Source organism: Dictyostelium purpureum (genome assembly GCF_000190715.1).
Source record: "Dictyostelium purpureum unplaced genomic scaffold DICPUscaffold_53, whole genome shotgun sequence".
Lineage (NCBI taxonomy): Eukaryota > Evosea > Eumycetozoa > Dictyosteliales > Dictyosteliaceae > Dictyostelium > Dictyostelium purpureum.
This window is the reverse complement of record NW_003519390.1, coordinates 1-12,166: the sequence shown is the minus strand read 5'-3', so window position 1 is coordinate 12,166 and position 12,166 is coordinate 1. Positions and strand designations below refer to the sequence as shown.

The 12,166-nt window shown below is 26.8% G+C and overlaps 5 protein-coding genes across 5 annotated transcripts; 2 read left to right on the top strand and 3 right to left on the bottom strand.

Moving 5' to 3' along the window:
* Window positions 1–1,953: 1,953 nt before the first annotated feature.
* DICPUDRAFT_91578 (uncharacterized protein) lies at window positions 1,954–3,009 on the top strand. Its single transcript, XM_003285750.1, has one exon. It carries the CDS (start codon window positions 2,072–2,074, stop codon window positions 2,843–2,845), a length of 774 nt encoding a protein of 257 aa, XP_003285798.1. The 5' UTR covers window positions 1,954–2,071; the 3' UTR covers window positions 2,846–3,009.
* Window positions 3,010–3,050: 41 nt separating this feature from the next.
* Window positions 3,051–4,777, bottom strand: DICPUDRAFT_86861 (uncharacterized protein; the record flags this gene model as incomplete). Its single annotated transcript, XM_003285720.1, has 4 exons — window positions 3,051–4,266; window positions 4,341–4,476; window positions 4,552–4,600; window positions 4,736–4,777. 4 exons carry the CDS (start codon window positions 4,775–4,777, stop codon window positions 3,051–3,053), a joined length of 1,443 nt encoding a protein of 480 aa, XP_003285768.1.
* Window positions 4,778–5,993: 1,216 nt separating this feature from the next.
* DICPUDRAFT_29874 (uncharacterized protein) lies at window positions 5,994–8,563 on the bottom strand (the record flags this gene model as incomplete). The annotated part of the gene is made up of 2 exons (XM_003285719.1): window positions 5,994–8,399; window positions 8,477–8,563. Coding segments are annotated over 2 exons (2,493 nt in total), but the record flags the coding sequence as incomplete, so codon positions are not given.
* Window positions 8,564–8,882: 319 nt separating this feature from the next.
* DICPUDRAFT_76691 (uncharacterized protein) lies at window positions 8,883–9,805 on the top strand (the record flags this gene model as incomplete). Its single annotated transcript, XM_003285749.1, has 2 exons — window positions 8,883–8,910; window positions 8,979–9,805. 2 exons carry the CDS (start codon window positions 8,883–8,885, stop codon window positions 9,803–9,805), a joined length of 855 nt encoding a protein of 284 aa, XP_003285797.1.
* Window positions 9,806–9,833: 28 nt separating this feature from the next.
* On the bottom strand, window positions 9,834–12,166 carry DICPUDRAFT_53804 (uncharacterized protein). Its single transcript, XM_003285718.1, has 2 exons — window positions 11,822–12,166; window positions 9,834–11,755 (listed from the first exon to the last, which is right to left on the bottom strand). Exons 1-2 carry the CDS (start codon window positions 12,114–12,116, stop codon window positions 9,879–9,881), a joined length of 2,172 nt encoding a protein of 723 aa, XP_003285766.1. The 5' UTR covers window positions 12,117–12,166; the 3' UTR covers window positions 9,834–9,878.

Here is a 12,166-nt window from a genome sequence, read left to right as displayed (position 1 = left end):
TTATCTACTAGATAAAATAATTATTATTCATTGGTGTTAAGCTCAAAATGATGGTTCAAGTAATAGGTAAAATGGTGATCCAAACAATATTTCGAGTAGTGGTTCAAATGGTGGTCCGAGCAATATTTCAAGTAGTGGTTCTAATGGTGTCCAAGCAATATTTCAAATCGTGGTTAAAATGGTGGCCCAAGTAATGTTTCAAGTAGTGGTTCAATTGGTCAAATATTGATTAAAGTGGTAGTTGGCGTAGTGATTTCAATGTAGGTACGAGCAATATTTTAAGTAGTAGTTCAAATGGCAGCCCAATGTTTCATGTAGTGGTTTAAATGGTGGTCAAATGTCATTCAAATGGTTCAAGCAATTTTTAAGTATGGTTCAAGCTATTGTATAAATATTGAATTTAATGTGGCTGGTTCAAACGGTGGTTGTAATTTTGTTTCAAGCAGTGTTTCAAAATAGGTTAGGTAGAGAATCAAATGCAGTTTCTACATCTAATAGTGATTCATATGGTACTTCAAGTGTTAAATATCCATTTGTCCAAACAATTTAAATGATATCGGTTTAAAAAGTATTAAACCAAATCAGATAAACAACCTAAAATTTAAATGAATTAGGGAAGTGAATAGATATATTTTATTTTAAAAAATTAATTACCAGAAAGATCAGAATTAGTTATTTTATTTCAAGTGCTTGTAATACACAACATTTTCTAGAAGTAGAATTGAAAAATAATATTTAGTATCCATAGATTTATAAGTAGCTGTCACCCTGTTGCCTTTTCCTTTTTAGTAGAAATTATAACTTAGGTATGGTATCTTTATTTAAAATTTTATTTAATATTAAATTATATATTAATAATCTTTTTATTTCATTTTTTCTATAACACAGTCTAGTCGATTTATTGTACCAATTTCAGATTGTCATTTTTTTATAAAATTTCTTTCAATTTTTTCATATTGTTTTTTGCACAACACAATAAATACACATAAATAGTTCAAACAAATGACAGCTCAATTATAAGAATCTTTTACACCGGGAAGGGAATCATTTTTTTTGTAAAAGGTAGAAGAACCGAATCTGTCCCATCAAGCTGTGCATAATCTCTGGTCAAAGAAGAGTCTATTGTTTCCGATTATGTACAATCATTTTACAACTAATCAAATAAGAACCAATCAATCTTTTCAACTATTTTATGAATATCAATAATTAGCTCTGGCCAAGTAACTTTGATAGAAATAAATAGTTTTTGAAAAGGTAAAGCTACAGAGTTCGTAACTATTGATCAAATTAGGGGTAATAAAAAATTTGTGGTTATACAAAACATAAAAAAATAGCAATTAAAAAAAAAAAAAAAATAATAATATAATATAATAATAAATATATAATAAAATAAAAATTAAAATTAAAATTAAAATATTATAAAAATAAAGAAATGCGTATTGTGATTTTATTTATCTAATATAAAAATAAATAATTAAAGAAAGTAAAAATAATAAATCAAATAGTATTAAAAATAGTAAAATTTAAAAATAATAAATAATAATAATAATAGTAATAGTAATAATATAATTTCAAAGATTGATCAGGTACTTCAATGAAGGAAACTAAAATTATTTATAAAAATAAATAATTCAAAAAAAAAGATAATAAAGTTTTTTAAAATATAATAACTTTTTTTTCATGGAGAATCTGAATACTTTCCTTTCACCTTTTTTTTTATTTATTTTTTTTTATTAAATTTATAAAATATTTAAGTTTTTGGGAAAATATATAAAATAAATATCAAAAAAAACAAGTTTTCAGGTAGTTTTAGGAAAAAAAAAAAAGGTTTTAATAATTTAATTTTTTTTAATTATTTTTTAATTTTTTTTAATTATTTTTTAATTTTTTTTTTTTTTTTTTTTAAAAATTTATAATTTTTTTTTTTTTTATTATTATTTATCGATTATTCAACATTAAAATATATATTAACCTACATACATATAATATAGTTAATTATTTTTTTATATCGAGTAATAATAATATAATAACAATAATATAATAATACACATAAATAATAAAGAAAAAAAAAATGAATTCATTAAATTTAGAAATTAATAAAGAACAAGAAGTTTTAGTTATTTCAGATATTGACAATTCTTCAAGTATTTTAGATGAAATTAAAAGTCAATGCAAAGCTTTAACAGATTCATTACAAAAGAGCCAACAACAAAATCAATATGACAGCATTGTTATCATTTCAAATAAAGATTTTAATAAGAGTTTAATTTCAATGTATTCAGGATTATTAAAAAAGGGTGGAAAACTTTCAATCTATCAAACCGGTGAAAATAAAGATTTAATTAATTCAAGTTTAGACTTCATGATGGCAGGTTTAGTTGATTTTGAAAGTAAACCAAGTGTTAACCAATTTAAAACAATTATTCAAATTTCAAAACCATCATGGGATACCAATGAATCAGAATCCATCAATATTCCAACAGATAGTGTTAATCCATGGGCTTCAATCGAACAATCATCATCAGAACGTATTAATGAAAACGATTTAGTCAATGAAACCGATAAAAACTCTAAACCAGCCACCACTTTAGACGATTGTGAAGTTGGCAAAACAAAAAAAGCTTGCAAAAACTGTACATGTGGTAGAGCCGAAGAAGAAGAAAAAGAATCAAAACCAAAACTTACCAAAGAAATGATAGAAAACCCAGGTGTCAATAGTTCATGTGGTAATTGTTCATTAGGTGATGCATTTAGATGTGGTGGTTGTCCATATAGAGGTTTACCAACTTTCAAAGTAGGCGAAAAAATCGCTTTACCAGATGATTTCTTAGTCGATGATATCTAAATAAATAACAATAAAAATAAATAAATTAAATTGGTTTTTTTTTTTTTTGTAATAAAAAAATAAAATAAATAAAAAAATAATAATAATAGTTTTTAAAAAAATAAACAGTTTTTATAAACAAGGGTATGGTTAAATTTAACTATAAACTTATTATTATTTATTATAAAAAAATATTTTTATGTTTTAATTTTATTTGGTTAGTTTATTATTTTTTAATTTCATGTTTGGTTTCGATCATTTCAATCTTTTCTGATTTTAATTTTTCTAAAATTGGTAAATAGAATTCTGGTGTAACTGGACCCATAACACCACGTGAAGTTGTTTTATCGTCGAGGATGAGTTCGGCGGCAATACCAACTGGGACACCAACAGTGAGTGAGGTAGCAGAGCTACCATTTGGAATACCAAAGCAAACAAGTGATGAAAATTCTTTTTCGACACGACCAGTTTCTGGATATTCGATAACGAATTCGTGTTGAAGAACGACGATATCACGTTCACCAGCGACATATGAAAGTTTTTTTTCTAAAAGAACACAGAGACTGTCAATTGGAGTACCTTTGTTTGTAACTTTTTCTTCACCATTTAAAAGTCCTAACCATTTGAAACCTTCAATGGCATGTTTGGTATCAGCGGCAACATCTCTATCGACGATTGGGAAGTGGAAGCCTTTTGAGTTACCTTCTTGTTTTTGTTTGGTGAATCTTTCTTTAATAGTTGATTCTAAGCAATAGAGAAGATCGTCATCATTATCATTACAACCTAATAATTGAACTAAATAGCTACGCCATGTGAGGTCGGAAGCATTAAGACGCTCATCACGTTCAGTGGAGAAAAGACCAACAGTTGATAAGGCACGGATCATAACACCAAAACCAACTTTCCAACGAAGGGTGCCTCTGAACATTGTAGTAACATCTTTTTCATTTAAGTTATATGATTCGATGTATGGTAATGAGTTACGATTTGGTACACCTTCGAATTCGAGTTTAGTTCCGTTGTATTCGATTTCAATTGGTTGAAGAACATCCCATTTAATATCGGCTGGTACATCTTCTAAATGAGTGTTCCATAAAAAGGTGGCAGCAAGACCGGCTGATGATAAAACTCCTCTTGGTGACCATGAGAATTTATATCCAAATGGGTTATTGGCACACTCCATTGATGGGAGGGCACCACACCATGATACAAATGATACAACTTTACCATTGTTTGCTTTAGCGTGATCGATAATTTTCATTGATGACATATGATCAATTCCTGGATCTAAACCTAATTCGTTTAATAATAAAACTCCTGCTGCTTTTGCTTCTTCATTTAATGCTTTCATTTCTGGTGATGTATAACTTGCAGTAATTAAATGTACTTTATTTTGGATACATTTTTTTGCGATTAATGGGTGCATAGTTGCTGGAATTAAACTATGGGTATTTTATAGTTATATTAGTTACTGTATTATTATTATTTTCTTTAATGAAATAAAATAAATATTTACCTAATAGTGACTTGAGATTTTGCAATATATTCGTCTAAACCATCAACATTGTTCATTATATCTAATTGAACAGTTGTGATTTTTGAACTGTCATAATCTTTTGAAATTGATTCTAATTCGTTTTTAAATAAACTGACTAATAAATTGTGTAAATTAAAATTATTAATATTATTTCTTTAAAGAAAATACTAATATATAAATAAATAATTACCAACAGTAACATGGATGTCATCTCTCTTTAAGAGGTAATCAAGAGCTGGCTAGATATGAAATAAAAAATAATTATTTTAGTAAAAAAAAGAAATAATTTGGAGGGAATAGTGCATTAAATATATTTGTATATTTAATATTTTTTATTAAATATTGTATAGAATTTAATTTTTTAAATATCTTACTTTTGCTACAAAACCTGAACCTAATAATAATACTTGTTTCATTATATTGTGTTTGTGTGTATAAAATGTAATAATATGAAAAAAAAATAAAAAAATTGTGGAGAAATTTTAATTTATTTTATTTTTTTATATTATTTTTTTAAATTTTAAAATTTTTTTTTTTAATTTTTTTTATATTTTTGTTTTTTTTTTAGAGATATTATGGTTTTCATAATAAAATTATTTTTTCAGATAATGAACAAACAAAAATTAAATTAAATTAATTTGTTTTTAAAAAAAGACGAAAAAGTTACAGAAAATTCATTTTAAAATAAAATATTTATGTTTATTTATGTATTTAAAATAAAAAAAATATTAAAAATAAAAAAGATTGATGACGCAATCAATCATTTTTTAACCCAAAAGGAAATTTTTATTTTTTGATTTAATTAAATTTGGAAAAACGATTATGAAGATTTGATGAAAGATAGTCTTCGTAATCCTCATATTCATTGTACCCATCCTCATTTTCTTCAATGAATTGATCTTGATGTTGATATGGTTCATTATTTAATTTAAATAATTCTTTTTCTTTTTGTTGTGATTGTAATGTTTTTTTTTGTTTCTTTTCTTCTTGTTTTAAATATTTATTGAATATCCAGGATTTTGCTTTATCTAAGTTGTATTTGTTGCATTGTAATGAACGATCAATAATTGTATGTGAAACATTTGGATAATAGTCTATGAGGATTTCTTTAAATAATAAATGGGTTTGATTAAATTTGTATTGATTTGAATAAACATGTTCATCTAAATATTTGTTCATTAAATTAATTGCATGTGAAAGATTTCTGGCAGAGTAGCAAACTTCAAAAGCTTTTTCAAAATCCAAACCATTATTTTGTTCATCCTTGAATATTTCTAAAATTTTCATTACCATTTCTATTTGTTTTTGTTCTTTTTCAACCTGTAAGAGGTCTTCAGTTTCGCCAATACTTGATTCTAAATCAGATTCGAAGTCTGAAGAGCTATTACATGAGTCTATTTGAACAAAATCTAACATTTCATCTTCGCTAATACCATCATATGTTGAGCTATCATTGGTATTGTTGTCTTGACATTCATCAGGAATATTATCATTTTCAAAGTCGTAGTTCTGATAGTATAGGTCTTCTTTATTATCTACATTTGTTTTGTAATAAAATTCATATAAATCATTTGTTGGGGTATTTTGATTATTTGAGTTATTGGTGGATTGATCTTGTTGTTTTGATTGATGATCTATTTTTAATTGTTGTTGTAGTTTTAATTGATTAACTTCATTTTCTAAAATTTTTAATTTATCATTTTTTCTTTTATCCTTTTGGTGTAGCTTTTTAAAAAGATTAATTGTATTATTGTATGAAAGCTTAACATCTTCTTCATTGTCTTGATTTGCTTTTTCTATTTCTTCAGGGGTTAAAGCTGGGATTTCTGGTTCGATGAATTGTTCATTGGCTGATTTGGTTATAAATAGTGCTTCACCATCTAAAATTTCTTGAGAGTTCTTGATTTGACCACCATGTTGATTAAAAATTCTAATTTTTTTTGGATCGTATAATTCTATATCAGTACCATTATTACATTTGATAATTTTATTTAAATGGTTTGAAATTTCTTGTTTAAAGTCAAAGAATTGAGTATTTACAAATAATTTAGCTACTGACTTCTTAACACCATTCATACAAATATTGGCTGATAAGGAAATTACCTTTTGAATATTATTGGTTTTAATTAGATCGAAATAGTTTGAACCAAAATTTAGTTTGAGGGTAATATCGGGACGTAGTAATTTTTTTAGCATATTTTGACAACTTGAAACTGTAAAATCGAATTTTGAGGTGTGTTTTAAATTCATATCAGCAAGGTTTCTAAGTAAGATAATTGATTCTTCTAATAAGCTTTGGTTTGATTTATCTGATGATTCACTAAGCAAATTAAAAAAGGAGTTGATTAAATATAAAATGATGGGGTCATTAGACTTAATTTTTTTTGAAGCGAAAAATCCATCTAAAAATTTATCACTAAAGCCAACGTTTTTCTTTTTTATATCATTAATAACTCTTAAATTTCTTTTAGCGCTTTGGCAGATGGAATGTTCTCTCCAGTTGCTACTGCAGATGTAACAAAATTCAAATGAACACTTGCATGTAATATGGGAACAACCCATGGTACGTTGTACAGGAATTTCACACTTTGGACAAACGGTGGTGTTTTCTAGAATCCATTTATAGCTGTAGAGGTCATCAACAATTTTATGTTGAAAATTGACACACGAATAGGGCCAATGATATCCACTTTTTTTACAGAATATACAAAAATTGTGTCCGTAACAATGAACATATGGAGCATACTTGGAGGTCGAGGTTATACCTAAAAGTAAACGGCCACATCCTCTTTGAGGGCAACTGAAAGAACCAGGGACATGGAATATATAATCTCTGATTAAATTTTTGGTGTTTAATTTGGAAAATGAAGAATCTTGAACCATTGTTTCAATTGTTACTTCATCAATACATTTATTTTGACAATCGGTTGTGGGGCATGATATTGACATTTTGTTACCATTACCATTATTAATTGATTCTTTAAAATAAAAATTTAAACAATTATTGCAAAATTTATGACCACAGATTAATTCGACCATTTCATTTTGAGAGTAATCACAATAGCAAATTGAACATTCTTGATCTTGACTACTTTTTTTCATAAGGTTATTAAATTTAATTAGTGAGATTTGGCAAGTTCTATGTGATGGATTTAGTGATATGAGTGATGAATGGTTGCTTTCTTTATCATTGTTTAATAGTGATTTAGTATCGAAACTATTAATAAATAAAAGCTTTTTTGCTAATGATTCTGGGATGTTATTGTGCTTTGAAACTTGTTCAACTTCATTATATATTTTTAAAAGTAGTTGGTTTTCTGAGATTGTTTGGCCATGCTTTAAATCTGGAAAGAGGAGTTCTGTGGTCTTTTCTCCAGAATATGAAGCATAAAAAAAACTATTATCTCTATAGTATTGAGTGGCCACAAAAAGAATGCTTCTTATATTGGTTTTTGAAATATTGATTTTTGTTCTAATTAGTTCTTCAAGTTCAGAAACAATCAATTTAGGGCATCGTGAGTTATTTGCAAAAACTACTTTAAAACTATAGTCTAATTCTCTATTTTCATTTGGGATTTCTGTAAAATATATATTCACCCTTGATCTAATTGATGGATTTGAAATTAAAAATTTACAACGATATGGATATGATTCCCCGATAATCACCCTAACATTTTCCATTGGTCCTTTAATAATGGGTTTGATGATGGTTTTAAAAAATAAATTTTTATTATCCTTTTGTTCTTTGAATAAGGGCAAATATTTTTCTTTTTCTTCAACCTGTGGAGAAATTGATACTGATTTTTTATCATCTTCATCATAATCTTCATCTATTAAGTCACTTATTGAAATATATAAAATTTGATTGTTAAATGTTCCTTCTAAGGTTTTGATTCTACGACCACAGTCAGTTTTTACAATAATTTTTTTTCTAGTATTTGAATCTAACTGGAATCTATTGATTACAAGTCCAAGAAATGGTGAAAATTTTAATTCGTTTGAAATCATTAAAACAATGCTTTGTTTATTAATTTCATTCTTAAAAATAAAAATTTATAAGTATTCTTTTAAATTAAGGTAAAATAACTATTATTATAATATATAAAAATATTTACAATTATTGTGAAACGTTTTCTATTATCAGGACTGGGTATAGATAAATATAATTCTTCATTTTTGTTAGAATGGGAATAATTGGACATTTTTAAAAAATAAAAATAAAAATAAAAATAAAAATAAAAATAAAAATAAAAATAAAAATAATATAATTCAAATTAAATAAATATAGATAAATTTTACAGAAATAATTTGGTTATTAAATTGATTTTAAAAAAAAAATTGATTTTATACAACAACAAATTTAAATTTAAATTTTTATTAAAAGAAAAAGATAAGAAAAAAAAATTTTTTAAATTCCCATTTTTTTTTTATTTTTTTTTAGAAATATTTAATAAAAACAAGGGTAATTTTAATTTATGCAAAATTTAATTTTTTTATTAAAAATTTCTTAAAAACATTATAATGAAAGAAAAAGTTTGGTATATTACGGGTATATCAACTAAAATAAAATCCATTTGGTCCAAAAAGTTTATTAATTTTATCATTTTATTTTTTTAGGTACAAGTACTGGTATTGGATTAGATTTAATAGAGTTATTATTAAACAATGGTCATAGAGTATCAGCAATAACTCGTTATCCAGATGAAACGGTTGACGAATTAAAGAAAAAGAATGTCCAAAATTTGGATAAACTATTAGCAATAAAAACAGATATTACAAATGATGAAAGTGTCAAAGAGAGTGTAAAAAAAACAGTTGAAACCTTTGGTAAAATAGATGTTGTGGTAAATAACAGTGGTTATGGAGTCATAGGAGCTGTTGAAGAGTTAACTGCAGAAGATATTCATAATATATATTCAGTAAATGTATTTGGTGTTTATAATGTGTTAAGACATACAACTCCTCTATTAAGAAATCAACGTTCAGGATTAATTTTAAATATTTCATCGATATTAGGCTCAACTAATATTGGTACTGGAAAATATTCAGCTTACGAGTCAACAAAACATGCTGTTAACTCGATCACTATATCATTGCAGCTAGAGCTAAAACCATTCAATGTTGATGTTGTATTGGTGTGTCCAGGAGGTATTCGAACAAGTTTTATAAATGGAAAGAACTTCACTTTACCAAAGAATCAAATAAAAGAATATGACACTCAGTTTTTAATTAATGCCATCAAAGCTCGTTCACCAAACTCAACAAGTTCACCAAGTAAAGTAGTAAATGTTCTTTATGAACTCTCAAACACCCCATCAGATAAACTACCAAAACAACTCTATTTAGGATCTGATGCATATCAAATGATCAAAGAAACACTAGATGATGAAATTAAAGAACTTGAAAAAAACAAGCAATTAACACTATCTACAAACTTTGAATAAAATAAAATAAAAAAAAATAAAAAAGTTTAGTTATTTAATATTGGTACAATTGTTTTTATTTGTTTTCTTTTTTTTAATTTAAAACCAAAATAAGTAGTATTAAAATAAATAGTAGATAAATATGGTTATTGTTGATTAGTTTATAAGAGTTGTTGGAGTTTGCTGGTAATGTAATTGAATTATCACTGAAATCATTTGGTACAACGGTGTTTACAAGATTTTCAGTTGAATAGATGGAGATTTCATTCTCACCCCCACAGAATTCTTTGTCTGAGCCTGAACATTTAATAGAACATTTGTTTGTAGCTTCGGTGTATAGGTTTTTAGTTGATGATTGTGGTGATTCTTCAGTTTCAACAAATGTATTGTTTCCACAAAGACAAACGTTACCACGAGCCAAACCTGCATTTGAAAAGTGTTTAGAGTAACAATAAGATTTGCATGATTCAATAGTCATTTTATCTGATGTTGCTGAAATTGAAAAATGAGCAATTAAAGGCTCATATGAATGACATCCATTGTAGCTTGTTTTATAAACTGTTATTTTATCATTACCACCACAAAATTCATTTTTATCTCCACCACATTTGAATGAACAGTCTGATTGTCTCTTTGCTTTACCATATGAACCATATTTATTACCACAGTAACATTGAGTACCTAATTCTGTACCAGAGTATTTGAAATTGTTTCTTGCACAATAAGCTTCGCATTTTTCATTAGTCATGTTTAATGAAAAAATTTCATTAAATGGTAAGTCATGGGCAAGTTCGTCATTAAAACAACCAAGGAACTTGTAATGAGCATTATATGTTTCGAATGATGAAGTTTCTAATGATGAATCAAATGCTGTATAAGTTGATGACAATGAGGATGATGAAGATAATGATGAGGATGATGAAGTTGTAGTAGTGGTGGTTGAGGATGAAGATACCGAACCATGGCTACCATTTTGATTATTGCTTTCTGGTTGTTTAGTTGGTGTGTTATTGTTTGGAGTATCACTTGGGCTATCAGTTGGACTATTGTTGCTTTCTGGTTGTTTAGTTGGATTGTTGCTACTTTCTGGTTGTTTGGTTGGGTTGTTATTGTTTGGAATAACACTTGGACTGTTGGTTGGAGTATGACCTTTTGGACTATTGGTTGGATTATGATTTTTATTCTCTGTTGAACCGTGAATTGGTAAAAGGGATGGAATGGATGGAATAAATGGCTGATATTCGGTGCCATTGATTGAATATGACTTTCTGCAACCACCTTCACCAAAAGTTTGAAGATAGCCAAAATGTGGATATCTAAATATTTCAGTTGAAGTTGAGAATGAATATGAGGTTAAAGTTATATTTCCTTTATCGGTTACTTGAATTGTGGTATTGGTGGTGTTGGTAGTAATTGATTTTTCAAAATAGAAATAGTAATCTCTGCATTTCTTTTCCATTGGGAGAGTAGTGGTGTAGATTCCTTTGGCTTTAGTTCCCATATCAAGAGATAATGGATATTTTTTTCCTTCGATAATAACAAAGCTGGCAGTTGGTTCTTTTTCATCATACCAATCGACCATAAATGTAATTTTACCTGATTGTAAATAGAGATGTGAACCAGAATGGATGGATTGGCTAATATTGTTACATTTCTCTTGGCCAAAATCTTGAGTCCAGTATGAATGATAGGTACTATCAGGTGTAAATGAATAACCAATACCAATAACACTATAATCTGGTGACATTATATTCTTTCTATGACCATCACTACCACTGGCATCTCCTGCACAATAACGATCTGATGCATATGGATCATTTGAACCATCATCGCAAACCCATTGATTATTTGTAATTAATGGTGAATCATAACCTGCTGCAATATTTTCCCCATGAATATCTGAGCATTGATAATATTGGTATATTCTTGAATCACAATCTGTACCATCACATGAATCATGTGAAAAACAACCTATAAATTAAAAAATATTAGAATTTTTTCCTTTGTTTTTATTATTGATGTTTTTTTTAAATTTACCATTAAATGACATATCACGAGAATGGCTTAAAGCAGAAGCACCCAAAGTAAATTCGAAATATAATGGGTGTACTGATGGATAGATTGATGGTGAGAGAATATCTTGATCGGCAAAGTTGGTATACTTTCTAAGATATTGTCTTGGTGCAATTCTTACTGCATTAACTAAAACTAAATTACTTCTTTCAAACCATGTTGGGAATCCTCTTAAATTTGGTTCTCCATAAGATTCGACAAATTTATAATTAAAACCTATTGATACAAATAAAATTAATAATAATTTTAAAATTTTCATTTTTTAAATAAAATGTGTATGTGAATTTATTTATTTAGATATAATGATAC

Bases quoted from the DNA above. Each gene is read 5' to 3' on its own strand.
- DICPUDRAFT_91578 (XM_003285750.1), top strand. From the start codon at position 2,072: ATGAATTCATTAAATTTAGAAATTAATAAAGAACAAGAAGTTTTAGTT.
- DICPUDRAFT_53804 (XM_003285718.1), bottom strand. From the start codon at position 12,116: ATGAAAATTTTAAAATTATTATTAATTTTATTTGTATCAATAGGTTTT. The intron at 11,756-11,821 runs GTAAATTTAAAA...TTTAATTTATAG, and splicing joins TCGTGATATGTCATTTAATG to GTTGTTTTTCACATGATTCA.